General features: G+C 49.9%; 1 protein-coding gene across 1 annotated transcript; it reads right to left on the bottom strand.

The window, feature by feature from the left end:
* Positions 1–7,298: 7,298 nt before the first annotated feature.
* Mrps26 (mitochondrial ribosomal protein S26) lies at positions 7,299–8,948 on the bottom strand. Its single transcript, XM_052723840.1, has 5 exons — positions 8,688–8,948; positions 8,453–8,599; positions 8,242–8,365; positions 7,601–7,745; positions 7,299–7,497 (listed from the first exon to the last, which is right to left on the bottom strand). The coding sequence occupies exons 1-4, from the start codon at positions 8,897–8,899 to the stop codon at positions 7,626–7,628; spliced, it is 603 nt and encodes a 200-aa protein (XP_052579800.1). The 5' UTR covers positions 8,900–8,948; the 3' UTR covers positions 7,299–7,497; positions 7,601–7,625.
* Positions 8,949–14,272: the final 5,324 nt, after the last annotated feature.

Raw genomic sequence — 14,272 nt, 5'->3', positions numbered from 1 at the left:
AGAGTCACGGATCCTGAGTCACTGTGTGAGCTATCAAATGCTGAGTTGGTGGTCAGGTTGACCTGTATTACAAATCAGCTCATTTCTTATCCGGATTAGCTTATTGGCATTCTTGGCATAGAAGGCCAAGAGCTTGACCCCCAAAATGGCCCCAGAGAGACCTCCCACATATTCTGGGCACAGTGATCTCATCTAAGGTAATCTATGCACATAAATTAGCATGTAATAATGTGCACATAATGCTCTCATAAGGCCAGCATGCCTTCATGTGCTCACCAACTTATCTGTGCTTGGGAACACCAGTAAACAGCAGACAGACTCCTTGGCCTCAGGCTGGGGCTGCAGCTTAGCAGGAGAACACTTGTCTACCATATATGCAAGGTTGTGTACATGAAGCCTTGGGTACAATGTCAGCTCCAGGAGAAAAATCACTATCCCCATGGGGTTCATATGTCATTGAAGGAGGCAAAATGTGAAATAAGAAGCATATTGGATTATTGCTTTAGTTTGGAGCTGAGTGTATTCCAAGGATCCATGTGCTATACTGTAGGTCCTCAGGAAGGTGTCTTGAGAGATGGCGAGACCTTTAAAATAGAGACCCAGTAGAAGGTCAATAGGTCATTGAGGGCATGCCCATGAAGGAGGTAGCGAGACCTTGGTCCCTCCTAGGTCTCTTTTTTGGTTTCCCAGCCATGAAATGAAGGAGTTCATTCCTCCGTGTGCTCCTATCATGATGTCCCTGGACCTGGGAGCAGTAGGCCAACAGATCCTGGACTAGAGCCTCTGAAACTGTGAGCTGAAATAAACTCTTTCTTCCAGGCATGATGGCAAATACCTGTAATCTCAGCATGCTGGAAATGTACAAGAGGATCAGGAGTTCCAGACCAGTCTCAGCTAAAAGAGAGTTCAAAGCGAGGCGGGAGTTTATGAGATACTATCTCAAAACCTACCAAATTAAACCTTTTGTTTTTACAAGTTAAAAATTGTCAGTGGTTTTGCTATAGCAATTAGAAGCCACCGTGGGAAACACAAGTAAGCATAACATACTCCAAAGGCAATGTGTGCTAGGAGGGGCCGGCGGTGGCACCAGCGTGCTGGGTGCCTAGACAAGGTCTATGTCTGGATCCCCTGAGTGAACGTGTACTGTTTGACATGGGCCTCAGATGTATGAGAATCTGGCAACCCCACCACCACCTGGGGCGGGGGCGACAGGGACTGAGGTGAATAGGGATATGGAAAAGCCTTCCTCTGGTTTGAGTGCAAATGCTGACAGTGTGTTAGTGCTTACAAAGGACTGACCACTGTGTGCTTTAGCCAATAGAAATTGCAGCCTCCTCCTGGATGTTTACAACCTGGGATGGCTGCCTACAGAGAAGGTACAGCCAGCCCCTCCCCCTGTGCTGTGCAGGTCCTGGGTTGCTGCATACAGTCCCCTGACCCCAGCCTTTCTGTGCAGTCTGTCTGTCCTTCATTCTCTCTCCACCCTACTTGGGGTTCCAGATCCAAGTTGTGCAGGTGGTGGTAAATGCTACGGAAAGAGAGGTGGCTTCTGTTGACATTCCCCTTAGGGGACCCATGAGTACTCAGAGGAGAGGAAAGAAGCCATGTGTGTGAGGAAGACTCAGTGTTCTGCTGCTGTGAACAGCCTCTTTAAACAATATCTATTTATCATGTCAGTTATGGGGGCAAAACCTGGGCAGGGCTTCTCTACTCATGGTCTTGAGCAGCAGCCAAGCTGTCAGCAGGTATGAATTCCTTACCAGAGCTTGGTGATCTTGGGCACAATTCATCACCCTGTGGCTATAAATCACATGACAGCTCATCTCTAAAATATTGTGCCAGGAGATGGTAGTGTATGCCTTTAATCCTAGCACTCAGCAGGCAGATCTCTGTGAGTTCAAGACCAACCTGGTCTACCGAGGTAGTTCTAGAACAGCCAGGGCTACATAGTGAAACCCTCTTGAAGAATCAAACAATTTTTTAAAAAGAATTTATGTGTGTAAGCCAGGTGGAGGTGGTGCACGCTTTTAATCTCAGCACTCAGGAGGCAGAGACAGGAATCAAAACTACACAGAGAAACCCTGTCTTGAAAAACCAACCAACCAACCAACCAAACAAAAACCCTAACACCTGTTCCTAGCATTTGGAAGGCTAAGACAGGAGGATTGACATGAATTGTAGGTCTGTCTGGGATACACAGTTAATTATAGGTCAGCTTGAAGTACAATATGAGATTCTATTTCAAAATAATTATTAGAATAATTTAGAAAAAATGCCTCCAAGAGAGATGGGAGAGTGTGTGCATGACGGGCCTACTGTGTGCTTCTACCAAGACATCCACATGAATGAGTTGGAACTAGAGAAAACACCATGAGAAGCAGCACAGTATGACGGCTAGCCTGGTGACTCGATTCCCTCCTCCTCCCCTGTGGGTGCTGGGTACTAATCCAGGTTATCAGGCTGGCTGGCAAGCTCCCTTACCCGCTGGGCCATCTTGCTAGCCCAACCTATCTGGGTTTGAAACCCAGCCACCTCCATTCCTACTCAAGTATCTTCACTAACTTTTTTTTTTCTTTCTTGAAACAAGGTCTCAAAAAGAAAAGAAATAGGACCTCACTCTGTAGCTCAAGCTGGCCTGGAATTCAGTGTCCTTCAGCCTGTCTCCCAAGGGCTAGTATTAGTGACATGCTATATACCTTAATACATGCGTCAGTTTTGTCAAAAGGAATAAACAGGAATAATACTGGTATCTACCTACAAGATTATTGTGGGGGCTGGAGAGATGGCTCAGAGGTTAAGAGCACTGGCTGCTCTTCCAGAGGTCCTGAGTTCGGTTCCCAGCAAACACATGGTGGCTCACAACCATCTGTAATGAGATCTGGTGCCCTCTTCTGGCCTGCAGGCAGACATGCAGGCAAAACACTGTATACATAATAAATAAATTTATTTTAAAACATTATCATGATAAAGGAGAACATTATGTAAAACTAAGCGTAGTGTCCAGGATATAGTAAATTCTCAATACGTGTTAGATACCTTTCTGCTTTTTTGGTCCTCATTCAAGGGCTCAAACCCAGGGCCTCATACATGCCAGGAATTTGCTCTACCACTGAGCTATGCCATCAATCCCTGTTAATTATTGTGGCCTTGGATTCATACCATGGAGCTGCCAGATGGCATCAGATTGGAAATGAATTTCTGAAAGACTTGCCTGTAGCTCCCTTATCACTGTCAAGGACAGTCTTATCACGGTAGTGACAGGGCCTTAAGATAGCAAAGGAAAAAGTTTACAACTTTGATTTCATTATTTGAGAAACAAACATAAGGAAGACCATCAGGTATGTGGGTTGTAAAGACTATGGGATGTTTTCTATGTGTGGGATAGAACCCAGGGCCTTGGGACATGGTAAGCAAGCACTCTACCATGAAACTACACCCTAGAACCCAATAAGGCTATTGAAACACGTCTTAGATTTTTATAATTTATTTATATTTTATGTACATTGGTGTTTGGCCTGCATGTATGTCTGTGTGAGGGTGTCAGATCCCCTGGAACAGGAAAGACAGTTGTGAGCTGCCATGTGGATGCTGGGAATTGAACCTGGGTCCTTTGGAAAAGCAGCCAGTGCTCTTAACTGCTGAGCCATCTCTCCAGGCCCCCAAAGCCTATTGAAATAAAATTTGAGATAGTAATATGTTTTAACAATTAAAGATTTATACTATCTGAAATTCTGGAACAATATAAGCTACAAATTTTGTATATAACCAACTTATCTTCCTGAAAACACCTGTTCTTGCATGTAATTTTGTCTAAGAGCAAATACAACTTGATTCTGATTTTTTAACAACAGAGATTGTTTGTCCAGAAAGGTTTTGTGGAAATGTTCAGTTCCCCAGGAGACCTGTCCTCTGCTGTACCAGCTCGTGGTCACAGGCAAATCAGCAGATGCACAGAACTGAGTGTGGTGTGCTGTGAGGAACACTGCAGGGCTGAGAGATGACTGGGCAGTTAAGAGCATTGCTGCTCTTCCAGAGGACCCGGGTTCAATTCCCAGCCTTGGGCACTGCAAGGGCCTGATGCAGGCTGTCCTCAAGTTCTCCGTGTAGCTGAGTATGACATTAAATTTCAAATTCTCCTGCCTTCAGCTCCTGAGTCCTAGGTTTACAGTGTGTACTATTTCCCTCCCCCCCCCCGCCCCCGCACCCCTTTTTTTGAGACAGGGTTTTTTTTTTTTTTTTGAAGATTTATTTATTTATTATATATACAGTGTTCTGTCTGCATGTATGCCTGCAGGCCAGAAGAGGGTACCAGATCTCATTACAGATGGTTGTGAGCCACCATGTGGTTGCTGGGAATTGAACTCAGGACCTCTGGAAGAGCAGTCAGTGCTCTTAACCTCTGAGCCATCTCACCAGCCCCGAGACAGGGTTTTATGTAGCCCAGACTGGCCTCACACTGACTAAATAAGTGAGGCCAGCTTTAAACTCACCTTTAAAGTGCTGGCAGGGGTGTGCCACCATGCCCAGCTATTTTTATTATTTTTGTGTCTATGTGGGAAAGCACATGTGCCCGTGGAGGCTAGAGGTGCTGTAACCCCTGGAGCTGGAGACCCAGGAAATTGTGAGCTGATTGGTATGGGCGCTGGGGACTGATTTCAGACCATCTGGAAGAACAGTACTGGCTCTCAACCCCAGAGCCATCTTCCCAGTTCCCCCGACAGGTTCTAGATTTCAAGGTTTTAGAAATTTAACCCTTAACTGGCCTTGAGGCACACACCTTTAATCTTTGCATTTGGGAGACAGAGGGAAGTGGATTTTTGTAAGTTTGAAGCTAGCCTAGACTACATATGGATCTCCAGCACAGCCAGGGAGAGACCTTGTCTCAGGGGGGAGAAAGAAAGAAAGAGAGAGAGAGAGAGAGAGAGAGAGAGAGAGAGAGAGAGAGAGAGAGAGAAAAGAAAGAAAGAAAGAAAGAAAGAAAGAAAGAAAGAAAGAAAGAAAGAAAGAAAGAAAGAAAGAAAGAAAGAAAGAAGTAAGAAGTAATTAAGTAAGACTTCACCCTGAAGCTGGGCCAGGCAGTGTTCTGGTTCTGTTCCTTGACGAGGATAAACATTCAAGTTTCCACTCACTGTTAATGGACTTTCCTGTGTCAAATGTATTTGTTAAGGCGTCCAAAGAGGAGATGGCCAGCATCATCAGTAGACTGGCCAGATTTGGGGTGGAAATATTGCTTTTGACTTCCTATTTGGCAAGAAAAAAGAATTCCAAATTTGATTCTTCTTGCCAGACTCACTCTTGAGCATTCAACTAGGCTTACTGAGACTGTTTTCATTGTTCTTGCAGTCTCAGGGGAACATTCAAGACTCCTGGGCCTGTTCAATACCCGTGCTTCAGGAGAAACTGGGCAATGGCTTTCAGTTTAGACCAAGGTCATCCATAAGACCTGGATGAAACAGACTGACAAAACACCCAACTCCATTTGAGCTGGCAAGTGCAGCTTTCCTTAGCCTTCAAATCACCCACAGCCGTTTGCCTCCACCCAGCCGCAGGACCAGTGGTAGGCACCTTCACATCCTGTCTACCGATGAGCACTCGGGCAGTTTTTTAAAGTCTCATGAGGAACCAGGTTGATCTCAAACTCCCTATGCAGCTGAGGATGACCTTGAAATTCTACTAGTCCTCTTGCCTTTACCTCCAGAGAGCAGGTGTGAACCACACACCTGGTTTATGCAGTGCTGGGGACTGAACCCCGGGCCTGTGCACACTACGCAAGCACTCTTCCACTCGAACAACATCCACAGGCCGCCTCCTTCGGTTTTGCATGACCTAACCTAACCCCAAAGGCCAGGACCACACCATTCATGGCCAGCACTTACTCATCATGCTGCTTTAGCCTCAGATGGAAGGGGCAAGGACCCAGAGTGTTTTGGTGGAATATCAATGCTTCAGTGCTCGACTGTGACTGGGGAGACAGACCTGGGCAGGGGTGGGTGGGGCTATCCATTGAGTAGAGTTCCTAGGGTTCGGGTCAACTCCTCACTGAGACAACAGAGTCAGGCATGGACTAAGCTGCTCCTGACATGATCCCATCAGCTTATCTCAGCTATTTGAATCCAGGACCTCACTGTGTTCTGACCAGTCAGGGAGAGAATATCTACGAGCCTGAAGGGGGTGGGGTGTCACAGCCCTCAGTGCAGGATGTCACCTCTGCTTACACCGTAACACCTGATTCTTCACTGGAATAAGAGGCTGCCATAGTCCCTGGGGTTTCCTGGGGAGTCCCAAACCCTCAGAACTGTGGAGAGTAACTAGGATTCCTTTTCTTTGATAGTAACTGGAGTTGACGTCACTGGCGTTCAAGTTTATGGGGATGACAGTAAAAAGGCAGCAGCAGGAATTGGGGAGACAGCTCCGTCACTAACGTGATGTAGTGTAGTCAGGAAGGTCTGGGTTTGATCCCTGGTACCACACCAAGTGTCAGGGCATGTGCATCTGATCCCAGTGCCAGGGAAGCGCACACAGATGGACTCTCTGGGGCTAGCTGGGCCAGGCAGTCTAACCAGTGAGCCCCAGGTTCCTGAGAAAGACCCTGCCTCAAAAAAACAGAACAAAAACAAAACAAAAAACAAACTTAAAAAAACAGACCAAGGTGAGAGTCCTGAGGAATGACACCTCAGCCTGACCTTTGGCCACCACACACACACACACACACACACACACACACACACATACACACATACACACACACACACACACACACACACACACACACACACACACACACACACACAAGGGCAGCAGCTGGCTGGAAGAAGTGTGTGTTGCTTGAGGGCCTACAACTGAACGGGGATCTGTACTGTCAGTGTGTTTACTGTTCCTGGCACTCAGAGAGCTTTGCTAAGTCAAGGCACTTTTGGGGCAACCAGGTCTTCCCAGACAGTAGAACCTGATGGGTAGTCCAGTGACATTGTATCAGGACAGGGGCATGTCACAGAAGCTACTCCTGGAGGGCTACCAGGAGAAATAGGGCATCCTTTTGGCTTTCTGGCTCTTGGACACATCAGACTCTAGTCAGCAGAAGCCCGGATTGAGCAAAGCAGGTAACTAACTTGTGGCTCCGTCAGGTGAAACTTGCTTCTGGCTAGTAAGCTAAAGACCCTCCCAAAAATTGGGACAAATAAACTTATTCTACAAAAAGTCATATAACAAACACCTTCGATTTTACAAGCAGTTCAGGCTCTGCTGTAACGACTTCTGTCATCAGGACATTATAACAACAGCCAGTGAATGGGCGAGACTGGGTTCCAATAAAACTTTATTTATAAAAGCAACAAACATTTGGCTCGCAGTACTCCATGAGACTCAGAGGAGAGCTTGGCTGCTAGAGGGGACATAGTCCAGTCTGGTTCTCTGTGTGACAGGAACTCCCTGAGTCTAATGCTGTCTTGAGTTTGTATGTGGGGTCAGAAGGTCCTGGTCAGGTGGTGAGTGCAGAACCTAGAATGAATGGGGCCTGCTCTGGAAAAGGCTGAGCCAGCCACCTAGGATGCACCAATTCCTGCCCCAATACACATGGTCCCTTGGCAAGCACTGTCCTTACTTTGGGCCCCTAGGAGCCTCTGTGCTCAGTTCCTGACCACCTGCCCTTCTCTGGTGACGGCCCAGTTATAGTTCTTCGGAGAGTCCAAGGCTTCTTCTATCCGTGCCTCCAGGTTCTCCCGGGTGATGAAGTTCTTTGCCTCTTCCTACGGGAAGAGAAAGGTTAGCTCCATGGGAACTCCACCAGAGCTGGCACTCCGCACAGCTTACTGTCTCTAGCCCATGAGGGCGGAGGTTCCAAGTATCCTTAAAGAAGGGCGTCTCAAAGAGTCGCGGGCCTTTTTGAGTGTCCCATCATTCTTCCAGCAGAATTGGTGACCTCAACCATCATATTCCTGTTTTCTGGACAATCACCCACCGGATCTCTCATCCAGAACCCAAGAACCAACTGTGACAACCTGACTGGAGGGGGTGGACTCCCAAGCTCGCCACTCCCTCTTACACTTAAAAAAAAACGCTTGTCTCAGTTATGAGTTTCCCTGATTTCTAGTTCCACAAGGCAATACTAGCCTGTAGCCTTTCATTGACTATCACCCGCGAGGGCAAGCACACCCTCCTGGTGCAGAGCGGGAAGACTCCTGAAGACCGTGCCCCTTGACTCCCTGCTCCCCAATGCCCACACTCCCCACAACCTCGGCCCACCTGCAGTTGGAGCACTTCTTGTTCTTTCAGTTGCACCCAAGCCTGCGCCTCCCGGGCCCGCTGAGCCTGGTCCTCGGCTTGTCGTAGCTCCTGGTCCTGAGCTTCCAGCTGCAACCTAGCTATCCTGAAAGGGCCAAGAAGCCGAGGGTGAGGGGGCCCGCGGCCGAGGCTGGCGCTGAGCCCAGCCCACCCAGCCCTTCGCCCCTCGCACCTCAGCTCCTGCAGCCGCCGGTTCTCCTCCCGGTTCCAGGCCATGAGCTCCCGGTGCTCCGCGGCGGCCTCCTGCGCCCTGCGCTCAGCCAGGACCCCGGATCGGGCCTCGTATATCTTCTTTCGCACCTCTGACATGAACTCTTGCCTGGGTGAGGACGGGCTTCAAGTCGGCACCCACCCTCCCTCCCCAGGACTTCCCAGAGGGCGCCGCAGCCCGCCTGCCCTTCACACACCTGAGAGCGCTCACGGTCTGCCGGTACTGCCGATAGCGCTCCGTCAGCACGAAGAATTCCGCAGGGTCCACTGCGGGCGGCATTTTCACGCGCCCGACCTTGGACTTGGCAGGCGGGTCGTGGCGGGTCTTGCGGCCGCGCGCGGGCAGGAGCAGCACGGTCGAGGGCTGGCCCCCGGGCCGCGCCGCCAGGCGGCTCAGAGCGCGGAACATGACAGCTGGGGCCTGCGCCGCGCCCGGCCCGGAAGTGGCCGCGGAGCACCACGGGAGTCGCGGCCCCGTGGCCCCGCCCCCGCTGGGCGGAGCTTTTTGTCGTCTGGCCTATTGGCTCCTCGGAGTCTCGGGTGGAGTGGGAGGGGCGGACAACCTTGAAGGCCACAGCCTGATGGGCTGCGTCGCCGGCGAATGACCCGCCCACCACCGGACGCTCCGCCTACCAGTTCACACGCTGGGACACCGCCCCCAAGCGTTCGGCTCCGCAGCTCCCGGGCCCGCAGGCGGTCTGGTCTGCTTACCCTTTCCGGCGGGATGCACGAAATTCTGGGCTTACAGCCACTTACGTTAGGCTTACACTTCCTCTTCTAGTAAGCGCTCTCCAGGTGCACTTTAAACTTTAGATTTTCAAATTACAAATCATGTCCTTGCACTGCCCTGTCCTTTGTGGTCACGGGCAGCTCTGCAGTTGCCAGAGTACTCAGTATCAGTGACTTCTTCTGATTGGACGGCCTTGTCCTCTACAACCTGACCCAGGGCCTGCCCACCTTGAGTAACAATGGCTTGACTGTCAAGAAACCTGAGGGACTCAGCTGCTACTCTTATTTCTGAAGCGTTTTTAGTACTATTTGACTCAACAGTTCATCAGTATTGAAGGAGAGCGCCCCTCCTCTTCCCCCGCACAGCAGGGTCTTCCTCCCGACCCAGGTCAGGCACAAACCACACTCAAACACCTGTTTTCACAGAGATCCTTTATTAGGCAGGGAAGAAAATTTGAAGTGACCGATTTCTTTTTTTTTTTTTTTAAGATTTATTCATTTATTATGTATACAGCATGTACGACTGCAGGCTAGAAGAGGGCACCAGATCTCGTTACAGATGGTTGTTACCATGTGGTTGCTGGGAATTGAACTCAGGACCTCTGGAAGAGCAGTCAGTGCTCTTAACCTCTGAGCCATCTCTCCAGCCCCCAAAGTGACTGATTTCTGACTCAGGCAAAAACAGCAACAAATGACCTTGCAGGTGTAATTTTTAAGAGCAGAAAAAGGGGAGGTCTGTGTAAGAATGGGTTTAGAATGCGGTGGTATATTTTGATTGGGCAAGTTAATTACGTGAACCAAAGTGGGCTTTTGATTGCTGGACTTTGGTACTCATCCTCAGGAATGAGTCTGGCATAGGAAAGTGTCCAAATAAGGGAATAGACCTCGGTGGCTAGTTTTAGGGATGTAATCTAATGGTTTTTAGCAAGGTGGAGGGAATGGGGGAAGGGGAAGGGCAAGGCCAGTCACAGCCACATGCTCCAGTGGGCTAGTGTCCCTTCAAGTACCCTCAACACCAAATTCTGCAGAGAACAGCAGGCCGTGGTCCTGTCCTTCCAGGGCACTTGGGAGGCTGTGAGTGGCCTAGGCTGGCTTCAATATCTGACATTTTCTCAGAACAGAAGCTGCCTATAGTCTGCTCTCAACTTCCAGGCCCAGGACTAGTGGAGGAGTCCCAGACATCACTCTTTTCCTCTCAGGCTTGGGGGACCTATTGCCCATTTGATGCCAGAGGGTACTCTGGGTGAGCTGGAGTCTCGCTTTGAGGGTGCCAGCTATGAGATCACTGCTGAGCCCTTGATGGTCCAGGATGGATGGTCAGTGGCACTGCTGCACCTAGCTGGAGCCACTGCAGGGCTGCTAAGGGCAGAAAGCCTGGCATCCTCTCTCGCTCTCGCTCTCGCTCTCGCTCTCGCTCTCGCTCTCGCTCTCGCTCTCGCTCTCGCTCTCGCTCTCGCTCTCGCTCTCGCTCTCGCTCTCGCTCTCGCTCTCGCTCTCGCTCTCGCTCTCGCTCTCGCTCTCGCTCTCGCTCTCGCTCTCGCTCTCGCTCTCGCTCTCGCTCTCGCTCTCGCTCTCGCTCTCCCTCCCTCCCTCCCTCCCTCCCTCCCAGTCAGGGTTTCTCTGTGTAGCTTTGCGACTTTCCTGGAACTCGCTTTGTAGACCAGGCTGGCCTCGAACTCACAGAGATCCACCTGCCTCTGCCTCCCGAGTGCTGGGATTAAAGGCATGCGCCCCCGCCCCCCCCCCCAAGCCTGGCATTCCCACACATAGCCTATCCCTCCCTGTTTTTTTTTTTTTTTTTTTGGTTTTTCGAGACAGGGTTTCTCTGTGTAGCTTTGTGCCTTTCCTGGAACTCACTTGGTAGCCCAGGCTGGCCTCGAACTCACAGAGATCCGCCTGGCTCTGCCTCCCGAGTGCTGGGATTAAAGGCGTGCGCCACCACCGCCCGGCCCCTCCCTGTTTTTGAGAGGTCTTGCTACATAGCTCTGGTGGCCTGGAACTCACAATGTAGATCAGGCTCATGGAGATCGACCTGTCACTGCCTGGAATTAAAAGTGTGTGCCACCACATCTGGTCTAACCCTTTTTCAGGGTCACCCTAGCCGACCAGCACCTCAGATAATTTCAGTGTCTGAGGCAAGAAAGTACTCCTGGGCGTAAGCCGTCTCCTTGTTAGCTCTCAAGTCCTCAGCTGGCCAGGCCCAACCATACTTCTTTTGGGGGCTTTCCTAAGTCTAAGTGCAGAGAACAGAGATTTTAGGCCTGAAACAGATGAACAGTGTGGGGATTTTGAGTACCTGAAGCTAGAGAACTGGTGGGCAGGCTCTCTGCTCCCTTTCTCTGGCCTGTGGGGATGTGGATTGGCATGCAGTGGTGACGGAATCAAGTATTTCCATTTGCTGACCCTCCCAAGGTGGCAAGCACAGGAATTGTTGAGCACAGGACTGTTGAGGACAGAAGCTGGAAAAAGCAGCTTTTCTGGGCAGTTCATGGGTAGAGGGACGTGGCACTCTGCACTTGGGACGAACTGGAGTACCGGAAGCCTCATTTGTTCCGTTGGAAGCTCCACCTCAGCCCCTCCTCCCTCTCCAAACCCTACCCCCCCTCAGAAAGCTTGATAAATGGCAGCTCCTCCCCCGAGCTGTTCAAGACCCGCCTACAGGGTCCCTAGAACTGCCTCGTGATTTTTCTTCTTCCCTCCCTGCTGCCACTGCCGCTGTACTTCTGGGGGGCTTGGGACTCACCCAGGGGCACTTTGCTCGTTAAACTTGGACTTTTATTTAGGCTTGATCTGGCTTATTGCATTGGAGGAGAAACCTACTATCGGGGATCCAAAAATACTTATCATTTACCAAGGGGTAAACTATGGATGAGGTGGCTCTAGGTTGTTGCAGGACCCTTTTCAGATGGTCCTAGGATTTAATGATCAGGAGCTCCATCTCCTCTGGTGTCAAATCCAGTGATGTCTTCTTTTTTTGGGAGGGGAGAGGGAGTTTCAAGACGGGGTTTCTCTGTGTAGCTTTTGGAACCTATCCTGGAACTCACTCTGTAGCCCAGGCTGACCTCAAACTCACAGAGATCCGCCTGTCTCTGCCTCCCAAGTGCTGGGATTAAAGGCGTGTGCCACCACTGCCCGGCATGACGTCCTAAAAACCTAAACAGGGTCCTACTTGCTGGCCTTATATTTGCAACTTAGCCCAGGCTGGCCTTGAACTTATAGTAGTAATACTCTTGCATCTGTCTCTTGAGTGCTAGGCTTTGTTGAAGTGGGTGTGGCTTTGTTGGAGGAAGTATGTCACTGCGGAGGTGTGCTTTGAGGTCTCATATAGGCTCAAGATACACCAGGTGTCTGAGACCACTTCCTGTTGCCTGTGAAGATGTAGAACTCTGAGCTACCTTTCCTGCCCATGTCTGCCTGTGCACCTCCATGTCCTGCCATGATGATAATGGACTGAACCTCTCAGCTGTAAGCAAGCCACCCCAATTAAATATTTAGTTTTCCTTTATAGGAGTTGCCATAGTTATGGCGTCTTGTCACAGCAATAGATACCCTAAGATACCAGGGATATGAGGTTGAAACAAAAATCATAACGGAACTGGAGAGATGGCTCCACAGTCAGATTAAATTTGGTTCCCAGCATCCACATCAGATACCTCAAAATCCCCTGTAACTTCATTTCCCAGGGATCCAACACTCTCTTCTGGTGAACCTGCAAGATGGGTAAAGGCACTCGCTGTCAAGCCTGAGGACGAGTTCAATCCCTGGAAGTCACATGGTGGAAGGAAAGAACCAACTCCTACCTCCGACCTCCACATGTGCATTCTACGGCACACACACACACACAGACACGCAAGACACACATACTAAAAGATATTTAAAAACTCAAAATGGCTACAAAGTGGTCAAAAGGGGCGCACAGACCTCTCCCTGAACTTGTCAACTTTACTTGACAGAGATAAGTTACCTATAGACATGCTGGGAACAAATCCACAAGGAACTATGTTTGGAATCGTTTTCTCCCCTCTAATAGGGGCTGGTCTTGAACTTCTGAGCCTCTTTGTTCCACCTTTGTTCTTGACTGTTGGGATGACAGGTGTGACCACCACGGCCAGTTCCCGCAGTTCTGGGAGTTAAACACAAGCCTTCCCACAGACTAAGCGGGCACTCTGTCAACTGAGCCGAGTCTGCAACCCAACGCCTCGGATTCTAACAATGCCTCCTAAGGTTTGAGAAACACCAAGGGCCAGCTCTGTCCTGTGACCTGGACACTGCAGTGAATTTACAGAACTCACAATCACCCTGACTTGTGCAGAATGTTCCTCATCTTTACATTTTTCAAAAACGTGCTCGCTTTCCTCCTCAATGCCTAAGCACACCAAGCTTGGTGGACACTGGTGTAGTCTAATGGACCTGTTTCAAATTTGCAAATCAACTCTCCATCTAATTAGATATGTGTTGTGAAAAGTTTATTACTGTGTGTGTGTACATGTGCCACCAGAAGTCCAGGGACAACCTGACAACTTGCTGGAATGCATTTTCTGTCCTGGGGATTGAACTCAGGTTGTCAGGCTTGGCAGCAAGCTCCTTTACTCTCCAAGCTATTCTGATGGCTCAGAGAGTGGTCCATGTTCTGGTTTCATCTTCCTAATTCTTGGGCTGCATACTCAAGTCCCTTCCTTTTCAGCCTTGCCCCCTTCCTAACCTCAAAAGGAAACTGACCCGGAGAAGGGCAATGCCTGAGGATTCCCTGACTCACCTCACTCAGAACTCTGGCCTAAGAATAGAGAGCCCAGCAGTTTGTATAAAGGTTTAAGAGCATTCGTGGGTGCTCACCTGCAAAACAGTACGGAAGGCTTCATACCAACACATCCTTGGCACTGGGGCTGGGCCACTCCAGATGGAGGTGGGCTTGGGTGGGTAGGACCTACCCAGGGCTGACTTCTCTTTCTTCTAAGCAGACCCAAGAGGGCAGTCCAGCAGAAATGACCCTGCAGTCTCCCCGGACCTGTTAGTAGGGGATAATTCTAATTTTTCCTCATTGTGTGCTCACCCG

This window comes from Peromyscus californicus, unplaced genomic scaffold (assembly GCF_007827085.1).
Source record: "Peromyscus californicus insignis strain IS unplaced genomic scaffold, ASM782708v3 Scaffold_7__1_contigs__length_154581171, whole genome shotgun sequence".
NCBI lineage: Eukaryota > Metazoa > Chordata > Mammalia > Rodentia > Cricetidae > Peromyscus > Peromyscus californicus.
This window is presented reverse-complemented; position numbering and strand designations above follow the sequence as displayed.

Coding starts and splice junctions, on each gene's coding strand:
- Mrps26 (XM_052723840.1), bottom strand. CDS start 8,899: ATGTTCCGCGCTCTGAGCCGCCTGGCGGCGCGGCCCGGGGGCCAGCCC. Junction 8,600..8,687: donor CAGACCGTGAGCGCTCTCAG/GTGTGTGAAGGG, acceptor GTCCTCACCCAG/GCAAGAGTTCATGTCAGAGG. Junction 7,746..8,241: donor AAGAAGTGCTCCAACTGCAG/GTGGGCCGAGGT, acceptor CTCTTCCCGTAG/GAAGAGGCAAAGAACTTCAT.